General features: G+C 42.8%; 1 protein-coding gene across 1 annotated transcript in view; it reads left to right on the top strand.

The window, feature by feature from the left end:
• The window catches only part of myo3b (myosin IIIB), a 141,752-nt gene that overhangs the window by 42,393 nt on the left and 87,236 nt on the right, over window positions 1-12,123 (top strand). The window contains exons 11-20 of the mRNA XM_073845037.1: window positions 1,331-1,415; window positions 3,211-3,327; window positions 3,539-3,643; window positions 4,002-4,085; window positions 4,265-4,467; window positions 4,546-4,644; window positions 4,771-4,885; window positions 5,224-5,350; window positions 6,269-6,479; window positions 7,792-7,939. Coding sequence (XP_073701138.1) covers window positions 1,331-1,415; window positions 3,211-3,327; window positions 3,539-3,643; window positions 4,002-4,085; window positions 4,265-4,467; window positions 4,546-4,644; window positions 4,771-4,885; window positions 5,224-5,350; window positions 6,269-6,479; window positions 7,792-7,939 — 1,294 coding nt within the window. The remainder of the gene's footprint in view (window positions 1-1,330; window positions 1,416-3,210; window positions 3,328-3,538; window positions 3,644-4,001; window positions 4,086-4,264; window positions 4,468-4,545; window positions 4,645-4,770; window positions 4,886-5,223; window positions 5,351-6,268; window positions 6,480-7,791; window positions 7,940-12,123) is intronic.

The following is a 12,123-nucleotide window of genomic DNA, read 5'->3' on the forward strand; positions in this document are numbered from 1 at the left end:
AGTGGGGGTTGGTTCGCTCTGTGATTGTGAATTAACAGTCAGAGGGTTGCCAGATTGTAGGCCCTTATTCCCCAGGCCACATTCATAATCTGCTAGCCTGATAGTGACAGTGAGAGAGCCGTAATGAGATTATAAGCTTGGCTGTGCTCTCTCTGTTTAGTCACTGATGGCAAATATCAGGGAAGTGATTACAGAGTGAGGGAACACTGATACACACACAGAAACAGAGCCACACACACACACACACATAAAGCGCAGTGTATCGTGTCTGTACGCTGTCGTGTCCCCGGGGCCCGATGGGTTTTAAGAGCTGTGAATAGAGCAGCTGCTTCCTCATGATCTAAAGGTCAGAAATACAATAGAGGGTCAAACCCTGATGAAGTGCTTTCACTGCAAGCTATAATAGCCTTTAAACCCTAGAGGATAGACCTGCAACACACCCTGATAATGCATACAGGAATGACTAGATGTTTAGGTTTTTTTTTTTTGGTGTTTACACAGGCAAGCGTCACTATTACTGCTCTGGAAATACAGGGTTAAGGGTTTGAACAAACCTCTAACACTAATTAATAACCTTCCTTTTAACTGACCTACAATGTTTGTGCAACTGACATCTTTGATAATTTTAAATTATGCAGATTATTGATGTTTGCTGTTGCATTTGAGTTACATTTCAAACCACCTGGATGATAAAATGCCTAAAAACCCATACTTATGCTACCGTTCAGCTCTTTTGAACATTCTTTATTATCAAGGATCTTAGCAAAAATAAGCAATTGTTTTCAACTCTGAAAATAATCAGAGATGTTTCTTGAGCAGCAAATCCTCATATTAAAATGATTTCTGAAGGATCATGTGAGTGGAGTAATGATGCTGAACATTTAGCTTTGATCACAGGCATAAATTACATTTTAAAATATATTCAAATAGAAAACAGTAGTTTTAAATTGTAGTAATGTTACTGTTTTTACTGTATTTTGATCAAATAAATGCAGCCTTGGTGAGCAGAAGAGACTTACAAAAGCATTAAAAAGCATCAAAAGCATCTTACTGACCCCAAACATTTGAATCAAGACTAGAAACAAGAATATCATTAAGACTTGTGGGCTCTTTTGGCTTTAGAGGCCAGTAAACAACAACCTACTACATCAACTCCACAGAATATTCTAGAAATTGCATAGCAATGCTCTGGCAATCTTCAACAACAGCCTAGAGTCATGGCACTGAGTTTTGTATTTCCTTAAAAAAATGCAATTGTTTATGATTGAATTGATTTTTTCAGTGTTTCATGTTTAATGAAGCAATAACATTGCTGTATTGTCTTTTATAGGCATGAGCGGATCAATACTCGCAAAACCCTGGTCATTGAGAGCTGTCCTGATGATGATCTGGTGAACCTGGAGGTTTTAGATGAGGTACGTTTAGATGTAAACTCAACATGAAATCAAAATTTACCTTATTTACTTTCTTATTTACTTTTATGTTCCTGGACTTAGTTTGCATTATCAGTAAATGTTATTTCAACTCATAACATACAGTCTCTTGCGAAAGTATTCATACCTCTTAATTTTTTTTTTCACGTTTTGTTATGTTGCTGCCTTATGTTAAACTGTTTTAAATTACTTTTTTGTCCACATCTATCTACACTCCATACATCACAATGACAAGGCAAAACTGAATTGTCACAACTTCATAAATGTATTAAAAATGAAAGAAAAAAAAAAAAAAACCTGACATAAGTACATTAGATAAGGATTTATACCCTTTACTCAGTACTTGTTAAAGCACCTTTACAGCCTCAAGTCTTTTTGGGTTTGATGCAACAAGCTTTGCACATCAGCATTTGGCAATTATCTGCCATTCTTCTCCTCACCTCTTCACCTCTCAAGCTATGTCAGGTTAAATATTTTTCAATTTCCAAGTGTGTTTTCATGTGTCTTTACTGAAGAAGAGGATTGAGTCTTGCCATACCACCATAAAGCCAAGTGAGTGTTGCAGTGATGTCTGTCCTTCTGAAAGTTTCTCCCATCTGCATAAATGATCATGGAGCTCAACTAGAGTGGCCATCAGCTTCTTGGTGACCAGTCTAACCAAGACCCTTTTCCATCAATTGCTCAGTTTGGTCAGGAGGCCAGCTCTAGGAAGAGTCGTGGTTGTTTCAAACTTTTTCCATTAAGGGTAACGGAGACTACATGCTTCTGTGAACCTTCAATGGAGCAGGTTTTTTTTCTGAACTCTTCTCCAGATGTGTGGCTTGATGCAATCCTGTCTCTGAGTTTTACAGACCTTTTTTTTTTTACCTCAGGGCTTGGTTTTTGCTCTGATATGCATTTTAAGCTGTTAGATATTTTATTAAGACGTGTGTGCCTTTCCAAATCATACCCATTCAATTGAATTTGCCACAGGTTAACTTCACTAGAAGTGTAGTAACATGTACAACCATTTAGGAATCATTTAGGTTTTTCATTTTTAATAAATTTGCAAAGATGTTAAAAACATGCTTTTGCTTTGTCATTGTGGTGTATGGAGTGTAGATTGATGTGGATAAAAGGCAGTTTAAAGCAGTTTCACATAAGGCAGCAACATAACAAAAAGTGAAAAAAATGAAGGGGTATGGATACTTATGCAAGGCACTGTAGCTCCATTAAAATGTATTTCAAAATTATAAAACGGTTAGTTCCATTCCTCAATTCTGATTGGTCAGCAGCTGTGTCGTATTCATGATACGGCACTGCTATGACCGCTTCACTCAACGGTTTTGTGTATCATTGAACCCCCTTAGCAACCACCCTTAGCAACGTAAACACAGCTGCAGCAGTTAGGGACTACTTTTTACAGTGGAAGGCAGTTAATGATTTTACTTTATGAAAATGTACAACTTAATATATATAAATGAATATATATTTTTGATTTTAATATTTTTATTGTGTGGTAACCGTTTTATAAAAGCAATAAGGTACTTGAGGCCGTGCTGTATCATGAATAAATCACGGCTGAAGGGGTTGCAGGCACTCCGCTTCGCGTCGTGCCTAACAACGCCCTTCAGCCGTGATTTATTCATGATACAGCACGGCCTCTCGTACCTTATTGCTTAAGTAAAATGAGTTGCAAAACTTATTACTCAACTGCCTGCTCAAATTATGTCAATTCAGTGAATCTTGTAGTATAAACAACAAAGAAACATGTCCATCTCCATTACTCTTTTTCTAGGAAACAATCATTGCACATCTTCAGAAGCGATATCAGGAGCTGCAGATCTACACATATGTTGGTGATATCCTCATAGCGCTTAACCCTTTCCAGAACCTCAGCATCTACTCTCCTCAGGTGAGATGAGCAACATCAGGCAGTGCCCTAAAGTATAATTTATGTCTAAAGCATACCATCTTGTTTAAACCATTTTTTGTGCACAATGTGTAATTCATGTCACACTTGGTGTTGTGTGGGAGCCACTTCAAGCTGGCTTTCTGAATCAAAGCTTCCTTGTAGTGAGTGAAATAAGATGTAGTTTTGTGTCTGAAAGCACCTCTGTTCTCAGTTCTCAAAGCTCTATCATGGGATGAAACGCTCCACTAACCCTCCACACATCTTTGCCACTGCGGATGCAGCCTATCAGAGCATGGTCACCCTCTCCAAAGACCAGGTACTGCTTTATGTGTGTCTGCACTCTCATTTCGAAAACAATATTTCTATATCAGTATATCTAACATATACTGTTCATGGTTCATAGTTGGCTGACTTTTATTTACTTATTTATTTTTTTCATGTGGGGTTCACCAGTGGCTCCTTTTTTGTAAACAGTGTTCACGCTAGTTTATCAGAGAGAGAGAGAGTTAGTAATGTTTCTTGAGCAGCAAATCAGCATATTAGAATGATTTTTGAAGGATCATGTGACACTAAAGACTGGAGTAATGGCTGCATTTAAAAATATTGGTTATTCATATTAAAAAAAAGTATTATTATATAACAAAATTATGTTTTCATTGTTTTTGTCTGTTTAGTGTATAATTATTAGTGGAGAAAGTGGCGCCGGAAAAACTGAGAGTGCCCACCTCATCGTCCAACATCTCACATTTCTGGGCAAGGTTGAGTGCTCGCATCTTTTATACATTAGCTAACACACTTTAGTTACGAATCTTGTGTTTTATTATGAGATTCCTGATCATTTTCTTTCTAGTGATGTAATCAGATGTGGCTGTAAGATTTGCAGAATAAAAATCTGGGTTACACTCTTCAAAGATCATCTGTTGTTTTCTATTTCAAGGCTAATAATCGTACACTTCGTGAGAAGATTCTTCAAGTGAATCCCCTGGTGGAGGCATTTGGTAACGCGTGCACAGCCATTAACGATAACTCCAGCCGCTTCGGAAAGTATCTGGAGATGAAGTTTACACCTACGGGGGCGGTGATGGGTGCTAAGATCTCTGAGTATCTTCTGGAGAAATCAAGAGTTATCAAACAGGCTACGTGAGGAACCACTTCACCTAGATCTGTGGCCATTTTTAACATTAAATACTATTCACAGCTTATATTTTTCTTTTGCAGGGGTGAGAAAAACTTCCACATATTTTACTACATTTATGCTGGTCTTTACCACCAAGACAGCCTCAAGAAATACAGGCTGCCCAACAAAACTGCCCCTAGGTTTGTGTTTATTTGCAGTGAAACAGATTTGGTGCTTATAGAGATGTGTATTTCTGAGTCCAGATCATGTATCTACATTGTGACTAACAGAGATCATAGATTTATGTTTCATTTCTGGTTTTTCAGATACATTGACTGTGTTAATGGTAAAGTAATCCAAGACATCATCTCTAGCAAACTGTACAAAGAACAGTTTGATGCCATTCAGGACTGCTTCCGTATCATAGGATTTACTGAAGAGGTACAGCTCACATTCTAATATTAAAGAAATGGTGCACCCCAAAAATTCTGTCATCAATTACACACACACACACATGTCATTCAAAACCTATATGCATTGTTTTTTTCTCCATCAGTTGGGGGCAAAATATCTTTGGATCCCAACATTCCTTAGAATATTTTATTTTATGTTCTGCAGAAGAAAGAAACTCTGACAGGTTTGAAATGAAGTGAGGCTGAGTAAATGGTGACAGCATTTTTGAAGGTGAACTATCCTTTTAAGAATCAATTTTGCCAGTCAGGTTTTCTGCATGTGTATTGCTTGCTTAAGTATGTAATCATTTATATTTTATTGTACAGGAAGTGAATTCTGTGTACAGAATTCTATCAGCTATTTTAAACACAGGAAATATTGAGTTCACATCCACCAGCTCCCAACATCAGAGCGACAAGAGTGAGGTGCCCGACTCTGAGGCCTTAGATAATGGTAAGAGCCTTAATCAAATAATTAACTGATTGGTTGACTAAATAAAAATATACTGAGATTCAAATATTTTAGTTGCTAAAATCTCTCAGTCATGTCTTAAACTTGTTTGGAATATTTTCTTTCACACGACAGATTTATTTTGTATTTGTTAGTTAGGTAGGTAGGTAGTTTGTTGCTAGTTGTTAATTGCCAATATAATTAGCCTGAATGCACAGAATATTAGAGAAAAAACACTCTATCTGAGAGCTACAGGTCACTTTGTTTTCCAAAGAGAAATCAAACCAATAACTAATTTAATCTGAAATATAATATTATAAAAAAATGTATATCAATTGTTAGATTACAGATAAAACAAGAGAGAAATTTGCTATGTTTTTTAAAACTGTTAATCCCTCTGGGGTCTGAGGAGGTTTTGGGGCAAATTGACCCACATTTTTTCAGTATCAGTAGAAAACAAAATGTTTTAAATCACTGAAATAAGGCCATGAAACACATACAGGACATTTGTTCACAAGACTTTTGAAAACTGCATGTGGTAGGCTAGAGTTTTTTCCTACAAAATGATGTGAAAATCATCCTGTTCACAGAAAACAATATATTGATTTAAATTTGTAAAACATGTTTTGTGTTAAAAATGTTGTTAGCGAAGGAGTGACAATGGCCATGAAGGCAAATTCACACTGCACTGACAGACGCGAACCAATGCCAGCAATCGCCGGATTGCAGTTCAGTGACCCAACATGTTCAATTGGTGAAAACAAGCGACGCCAACAGGGGTCACAGTAATCTGACAAAACTGTTACCTGTTGCCATTGGTCAGCATCTGTTTGTGCAGTTTGAATAAAGATGAACCCACAGTTTCCTAATAAAATAAATTGACTTTCCTGATGTTCTTTTCTCTGTGTCTGCTGTGTTCAGCTGCCACTTTGCTCAGTATTGGCTCTGAGGAGCTTCAGGAAGCTTTGACGTCTCATTGCGTGGTAACTCGAGGAGAAACCATCATTCGCACCAACACCGTGGACAAGGCCACTGATGTGAGAGACGCCATGTCTAAAGCCCTGTACGGACGCCTCTTCAGCTGGATAGTGAACCGCATTAATGCACTGCTGCAGCCTGACACTAACATCTGGTATGATAAAATATTATCATATTATATTTTAGGTATAATATTATAAGATCGTAGGGATGCATGCATGAGATTAACCTTAAAATATGCCCAAGTCTACAATTTTAGACCAATTGGAACTTAAATTTCAAGAAATAGTTTAACCAAATAGGAAAATGTCTATAACTACACTTAAAGGGATAGTTCATCAACAAATGAACATTTTGTCATCATTTACTCATCCCCATGTTTTCTCAAACCTGTATGACTTTATTTCTTCTGTTCAAAACAAAAGAAGATATTTTGAAGAATGTTGGTAACCAAACAGCTGCTAGTAGCCATTGACTTCTTTAGTAGGAAAAAAATATATCTATACTGTGAACGTCAATGGCTACCAGGAAGTGTTTGGTTACCAACATGACGTGGCCTTTTATTTTAGCCTTTTATTTAATTATTACTATCTGCAAGTACCTTAATAGTATAAAAATACACTATTAAAATTTAAAGTACACTACAAGTGCACATTCGATACAATTAAGCACACTTCTTTTTCACGTGTAGGCTTGCCGTTCTCCCAGCCCGGTTTAAAACAAGGTTTTTTCAGTTATTTTGTACCGTTGAGGAAGCTCATCTTTGTTGATTGACTTTTACCTCACGTTAATTTAACAATAACTTCAAGGTAAATTCTAAGCTTTCATCCCAATCTCCCTCTTTGAATCTCTCCGTTGCGGATGCGTTTACATGCGTGAGCATCATCTCCAGCGATGACCTCCAGTCTAACCACCACAAAGCTCAGAATATTAATATCCACAGCAAAAGAAGAAAAGAGCTATAAAAAAGGTTTTTATAAATTTTTGATTCAGAGTTACATTGAAAAAATAATATGCAGATGATTAAAAAGACTTCAGAGAGAGTGGAAAACCCGTTCATTGATCCGAGCGAATCCTGTCAGACATCAGCTACGGGCTTGTCAGAGAAACTCACGTCTTCCACCTCGATACACACCATCCAAATTCTGCCATTTCCACTCCAATCAGCAGCGCGTTCAACATTATTGCCACTAATAACCTGTTAGCGGGAGCAGAAGGTGACCCCTAGTCGCTGTCTGAGGTGTTTGGAGAAGATCGCGACTGACTGAATGTTCAGAGGCGAGCGTCCGAGCTCTTCGTAAACTGAAATGACACGCTCACGCAGACCTGTGTTTTTAAAGGTCTTTGTTTTTGTGTTTTCTTGGTTGACAGCTCCTAAAATATTTAGCTGTTTGGGTCATTAGAGTGCTTAAGGCCTAAATGTGTTGTGACAGTCGGATAATGTTTGGCTCTTCGTGTCTTTGAAGTGCGGCTGAGAGTGGAATGAACGTGGGGATTTTGGACATCTTTGGTTTCGAAAACTTCAAGAAGAACTCATTTGAGCAGCTATGTATCAACATCGCTAATGAACAGATCCAGTTCTACTTCAATCAACACATCTTTGCCCTGGAACAGGTGAGACTTTCTCTGAGTTTAAGTTTGAGTTACTCTTGCCCACCACTATTTATCCTTGAATACATCTGCATCAGTTTAAGTGGCAAAGAAAAAAATAGAAATTTCAAAAACTGGTGAAATGTGTAATGATATTTTCTCCTCAGCAGAACCTGTCTCTAGAACTGTTGTTGTTCAGTTTGTCAACTTTTTCTTGTGACTCATGAATTAGTTCAATCAGACAGTACAGAGACAGACATAGTCATGTGGCTTCACGGCTAGCCCTTGTGTAAAAGAAATGCTTTGAATTAAATGCTTTTAATTGTATTGAATGTGCACTTGTATTGTACTTCAAATCTTTTTTTTTTTTTAACTGGCCTTGCAGATTAAATAAACGGCAGTGTAGATGTACTTAAGAAGAGTACAGTTTGAATGGCTGTTTCTGCACTTTTATAAGTGCACTTTATAATAAAATAATGTTAAATGAAAAGTTTTACTTTAAAGCACATTTTAAATCACAGTTTCAATACTCTTTTGTAAGGCTTTGAAGTACACTTATTTTGATGTGTTGACTAACATGCACATGTAAAGCACTTAATTAATATACCAATTTGAATATATTTAAATACATGACATTAAAGTATATTTTAGTTCCCTCTCAGTCGGTCTCTTCGACGTCTCGTCGAGACCGACGAATTGGGATATAGCCTGGATAGACTAATCTACTTCGTGTGTAAACTAAACGAGCCAATGAACATTGGCATGCATGATTGCAGCCAGCTGTGGCTGATCACAGCGTGAGCATATAATGAGCAGCAGGTGCCATGCATAGACAAGCTTTCGCTTCAGAGCCGATCATTTCTACGGTGACGAGTCAAGAAGCAGTTGTTTCTTCTTTCTTACCTCCTTTTCTTTTGTGTTGGTGGCACGGCGCTTCAGCGGCGGTGGTCTTCCGTGTCGAGTGGAAGCACACAGCTGGTTTTCACCACCCACCTTCTGTGTTGCTGCGGCCATCTCCCCTGTGCGCCTCAGCATTAAAAGAGCAAATTCCTAAAAGAGCAAATTTCTAAAGGAGCTTCACGGGTGAGCGTCTTTATAAAGACGAGGCAATTTCAACATGCCTTTCTCCCCGTGCGTTTCTGGATGCGGCCGTTTCCTGGCGTCGGGTGATGGCCACAATTGCTGCCTCACGTGCCTGGGCACTCAACACACTGAGGCGGCATTTGTGGATGAGTCATGCCCCCATTGCGGGAGGATGACTATCATGGAGTTGCGGACCAGACTCTGTTTCCAGCAAAGGGGCGGGGTTCCAGTCCCTCTGCGTTACGTCTGGAAGCAGGGGGCTGGCTGGTCTGACGGTGACGGTGAGGAATTCCCCGCCACCTCCATCGGCGGGGGTTCCTCCTTCCACCGACGCTCCGTTGCCACTGGAGCTTCAGGGGAGCGGGTTGGACCTTCTCTAGGGGTACCGCCCGTTACCTTTGGGGCTTCCCTCGACGAACAGATGTCGGTCGCGGCATCGGAGGGAGAGCCAGACCTTTCTGGGGAGGATGACGGCACACTGTTGTCCGCTGGGCGGTCAGCGGTGCCGGATACCGACCCGGAGATGATGGCTATGCTTGCCCAGGCCGCCAAGAGGGTAGGGCTTGAATGGAATCCTCCATCACGTCCCGACCCCTCCCGGCTGGATGGTTGGTATCTCGGGGTGGCCCGCGCTGGTTCTCTGCGTCCCACCCCAGTGCCCTTCTTCCCGGGCCTGTAGGCACTCGTCGGCGCTGATCGGCAGTGCCTACTCGGCCTGTGGCGCCGCTGGTTCCGCCTTACACGCCATGGCGTTATTACAGGTTCATCAGGCTCAGGCACTGAAGGACCTGTACGAGGGTGGTCATGACCCAGAAGTTGTCCATGAACTCCGTATCGCCACGGACCTCGCGCTACGTGCGACGAAGGTGACCACGCGGTCTCTGGGTCGTGCCATGTCCACTATGGTGGTCCAGGAACGCCATCTCTGGCTGTGTCTGGCTGATATGAGAGACTGCGATAAGACCAGGTTCCTCGACACTCCGGTTTCCCAGACCGGCCTCTTCGGCGACGCGGTGGAAAACTTCGCCCAGCCCGTACTTCATAGTACCCAAGAAAAGCGGCGGGTTACGGCCGATCTTGGATCTGCGCGCTTTGAACCGGGCCCTTCACAGGCTACCGTTCAAGATGCTCACACAGAAACACATTTTCAGATGTGTCCGTCCCCAAGATTGGTTCGCAGCGATCGACCTGAAGGACGTGTACTTTCATGTTTCAGTCCTTCCGCGCCACAGACCCTTTCTACGGTTCGCGTTCGAAGGCGGAGCATATCAGTACACGGTCCTGCCCTTCGGGCTGTCCCTCTCTCCCCGTGTCTTTACGAAAGTCGCAGAGGCGGCCCTTGTTCCCCTCAGAGAACAGGGCATTCGCATTCTCAACTACCTCGACGACTGGCTTATTCTGGCACAGTCTCGGGACCAGTTATGCGAACACTAGGGATCTGGTGCTCACACACCTCAGCCGGTTGGGCCTTCGGGTCAACTGGGAAAAGAGCAAACTCACTCCTACACAGAGGATCTCTTTTCTCGGTATGGAACTGGACTCGGTCAGTCAGACAGCACGCCTCAAGCAGGAACGTGCTCAGTCAATGTTGAACTGCCTGAATACATTCAAGAGCAGGACGGCGGTCCCACTGAAACAGTTTCAGAGGCTCCTTGGGCATATGGCAGCAGCAGCAGCAGTTACACCGCTAGGGCTGCTCCATATGAGACCGCTTCAACACTGGCTTCATGGCCGAGTCCCGAGGAGAGCGTGGCTACGCGGCTTCAAATAACACCTCTCATTCCTACAGGCAGGAGTACCCATGGAACAGGTCTCCAGGCATGCTGTGGTACACACAGATGCCTCCACCACCGGTTGGGGAGCCACGTACGACGGACAGGCAGTTTCAGGGGTTTGGACGGGCCCCTAGCTAACTTGGCACATCAACTGCCTCGAGTTGCTTGCAGTACGTCTTGCCCTGCTCCGACTCAAAGGGTACCTACGAGGCAAGCACGTGCTGGTCCGTACGGACAACATTGTGACCGTTGCGTACATCAACCGACAAGGTGGTCTACGCTCCCGTCGCATGTCGCAACTCGCTCGTCATCTCCTCCTGTGAAGTCAGAAGCATCTGAGGTCGCTTCGTGCCATTCACATTCCTGGGTTGCTCAACCGTGCGGCCGATGAGCTCTCATGAGCTGCGCTTCCTGGAGAATGGAGACTCCACCCCCAGTCGGTCCAGCTGATTTGGAGACGCTTCCGAGAGGCTCAGGTAGACCTGTTCACCACCCCGGAGACATCTCACTGCCAGTTGTTTTACTCCCTGACCGGAGGAACTCCTGGACGGGACGCAGAGGTTCTAGGTGACCTACTTCAAGGGGTAGTTGACACCATTACTTCGGCGCGAGCACAGTCCACGAGACATGCCTACGCCTTAAAATGGAACCTATTTGTTGACTGGTGTTCCTCTCACAGAGAGGACCCCCGAAGATGCTCGATCAGAGCCGTGCTTTCCTTTCTGCAGCAAGGATTGGAGAGTAGGCTGTCCCCCTCAACCCTTAAAGTCTATGTGGCTGCCATTTCTGCCAACCACGACCTCATAGAAGGAAGGTCGGTGGGGAAGCACAACCTGGTCACCAGGTTTCTCAGGGGCGCCAGAAGGTTAAATTCTCCTAGGCCCGCTTCCGTACCCTCTTGGGACCTGTCTCTAGTGCTCACAGCACTACAGCAGGCCCCCTTTGAGCCTTTGCAGTCAGTTGAGCTGAAGTTTCTTTCAATGAAAACTCTGCTCCTGCTCGCACTGGCATCCATCAAGAGGGTAGGAGACCTGCATGCATTTTCGGTCGACGAATCGTGCCTAGAGTTTGGCCCGGCGGATTCCCAGGTAACACTGAGGCCCCGCCCTGGTTATGTGCCAAAGGTTCCTATCACTCCCTTCAGGGACCAGGTAGTGAGCCTGCAAGCGCTGCCCTCGGAGGAGGCAGACCCAGCCCTAGCTTTGCTCTGTCCCGTCCGAGCACTAAGATGCTACGTTGACCAGACACAAAGCTTCAGGACCTCAGACCAGCTCTTTGTGTGTCATGGAGGCAGGCAGAAGGGGAATGCCGTCTCCAAGCAGAGGATGGCCCACTGGATAGTGGATGCCA

The sequence above is a fragment of the Garra rufa genome, chromosome 8 (genome assembly GCF_049309525.1).
Source record: "Garra rufa chromosome 8, GarRuf1.0, whole genome shotgun sequence".
NCBI classification, from domain to species: Eukaryota; Metazoa; Chordata; class Actinopteri; order Cypriniformes; family Cyprinidae; genus Garra; species Garra rufa.